The sequence below is a fragment of the Glycine max genome, chromosome 7 (assembly GCF_000004515.6).
Source record: "Glycine max cultivar Williams 82 chromosome 7, Glycine_max_v4.0, whole genome shotgun sequence".
Lineage (NCBI taxonomy): Eukaryota > Viridiplantae > Streptophyta > Magnoliopsida > Fabales > Fabaceae > Glycine > Glycine max.
In genome coordinates, this window is record NC_038243.2 from 30,877,928 (window position 1) to 30,879,848 (window position 1,921).

The window sequence follows — 1,921 nt, forward strand, 5'->3', positions numbered from 1 at the left end:
CAACATTTTGGTATCAGAGCCTAATCGAGCCTGGGATCGGGAAACACGAGTGAAATCAGTGAGGTTTCAATTTGCAATTTGGGAAACACGAGTGTGAGTGAGTGTTCTTCATCGATTCAGTGAATTGAACACGAATTGAGTGAAAATGAAGTTGAGCACAAATGGAGGAAATGTCCCTGCGCAATTGCTGGTTCTTGATGGAAAAAATTGGGAGCGGTGGCATATTCAAATGAAGGCGTTGTTTGAATTTCAAGACGTGATGGAGGTAGTGAAGAATGGCGTAGTGGCGGAACCAGCAGAACCCGCTACTGAGGCGGTGAGGAATGCATACAAGGATAGCAAGAAGAAGGATGCGAAGGCAATATTCTTTCTGCATCAGAGTGTAGATGATGCGAATTTCAATCTAATCTCGAAGGCGACCTCAGCGAAGTAGGCCTCGGATAAACTTGAGAAATGTTATGCTGGTGGAGATCGAATCAAGAAGGTGAAACTTTAAGTGTTGCAGTGACAGTTTGACTCAATGACGATGGAAGAGAATGAGAAGATTGTTGACTTCTTTGCACGAGTAAAGGTAGTCACCAATCAGATGGCTACACAAGGTGAGACTTTAACTGATGGAAAAATTTGTGAGAAAATTACTCGATCTTTGCTGGAAAAATATGATTATATAGTATGTGCAATTGAGGAATCCAAGGAAGTAAGTGAAATGAGTTTAGAAGAATTGCAAAGTTCACTAGAAGCTAGAGAACTTAGATTGCTAGAGAGAAATAAGAAGAAAATTGTTGAACAAGCCTTATTGGCTCAATCTAGTAACAAGAATTCTGGCGACAGTAACAGAGGAAGAAGTGGTTTTAGAGGAAGAGGTCGTGGTACGAACAATAGAGGAAGAGGTGACCATGTTTCTAGTAGTGGAAGAGGCCAGAATGATGTTGAAAATAAACCTGATCAGTCGCAGAGAGGCAGGGGCAGAGGCTACTATCGAGGTGGTAGCAATGGTAGAGGAAGAGGTGGTATGAAAAGGTTTGATAAACAGAACATCCAATGTTATAATTGTGATAGGTGGGGACACTTTGCAGATGAGTGTTATGCGAAGAAGGATTCCCAAGGTGATAAGGCAAATCTTGCCAAAGGTGATGATGAGGAAAATGAGCTAGTGATGCTCATGGTGACTACTGCAGATGAAATGTGCACCATTGATGAATGGTACCTTGACACAGGATGTTCTACACATATGACTGGTCATAAAGAATGGCTTGTCAACTTTGATGCAAGCAAGAAAAATAGAATCAAGTTTGCTGATGGTAGAGCTATGCTAGCAGAAGGAGTTGGAAATGTGATGATCAAGATGTCGAATGGTACACAGTACTGCATATCAGGTGTATTTTATGTACCTTGACTAGAGAGCAATTTGCTCAGTCTAGGACAATTAGTGGAGAAAGGCCATAAGGTGATTATGGAAGATAAAAAACTTAAATTGTTTGATTTAGGTGGTAAAAACAGTTTGATATTTGATGTTTCTATGTCTAGAAACAGGACATTTAGAGCCAATCTGGAAGCACTTTGCCATAAATGTCTAGTTGCAGAAGTGAGTGAAGATTATTGGGTATGGCATCACAGATATGGTCACTTGAATTTTAGAGACTTGCGTGACTTGAATACTCACAACATGGTTAGGGGGCTGCCATTGATAAATGTACCAAAAGAATTATGTAAAAATTGTGTTGAGTCTAAACAGCACAGAGAGTCTTTTAAGAAATTTGTTGAAACTAAGGCAAGAGAAAAGCTTGAAGTGATATACTCTGATGTGTGTGACCCAATGCAGTGTCAATCTCTTGGTGAGAGTAGATACTTTGTATCATTCCTAGATGATTTCACTAGGAAGATGTGGGTGTATATCTTGAAGAGAAAGAGTGAAGTGCTA

General features: G+C 40.1%; 1 protein-coding gene across 1 annotated transcript; it reads left to right on the plus strand.

The window, feature by feature from the left end:
* Positions 1-526: 526 nt before the first annotated feature.
* Positions 527-1,396, plus strand: LOC113002160 (uncharacterized). The gene has a single exon (XM_041017525.1). The coding sequence runs from the start codon at positions 527-529 to the stop codon at positions 1,394-1,396; it is 870 nt and encodes a 289-aa protein (XP_040873459.1).
* The last annotated feature ends 525 nt before the right edge of the window (positions 1,397-1,921 follow it).

Coding starts and splice junctions, on each gene's coding strand:
- LOC113002160 (XM_041017525.1), top strand. CDS start 527: ATGGAAGAGAATGAGAAGATTGTTGACTTCTTTGCACGAGTAAAGGTA.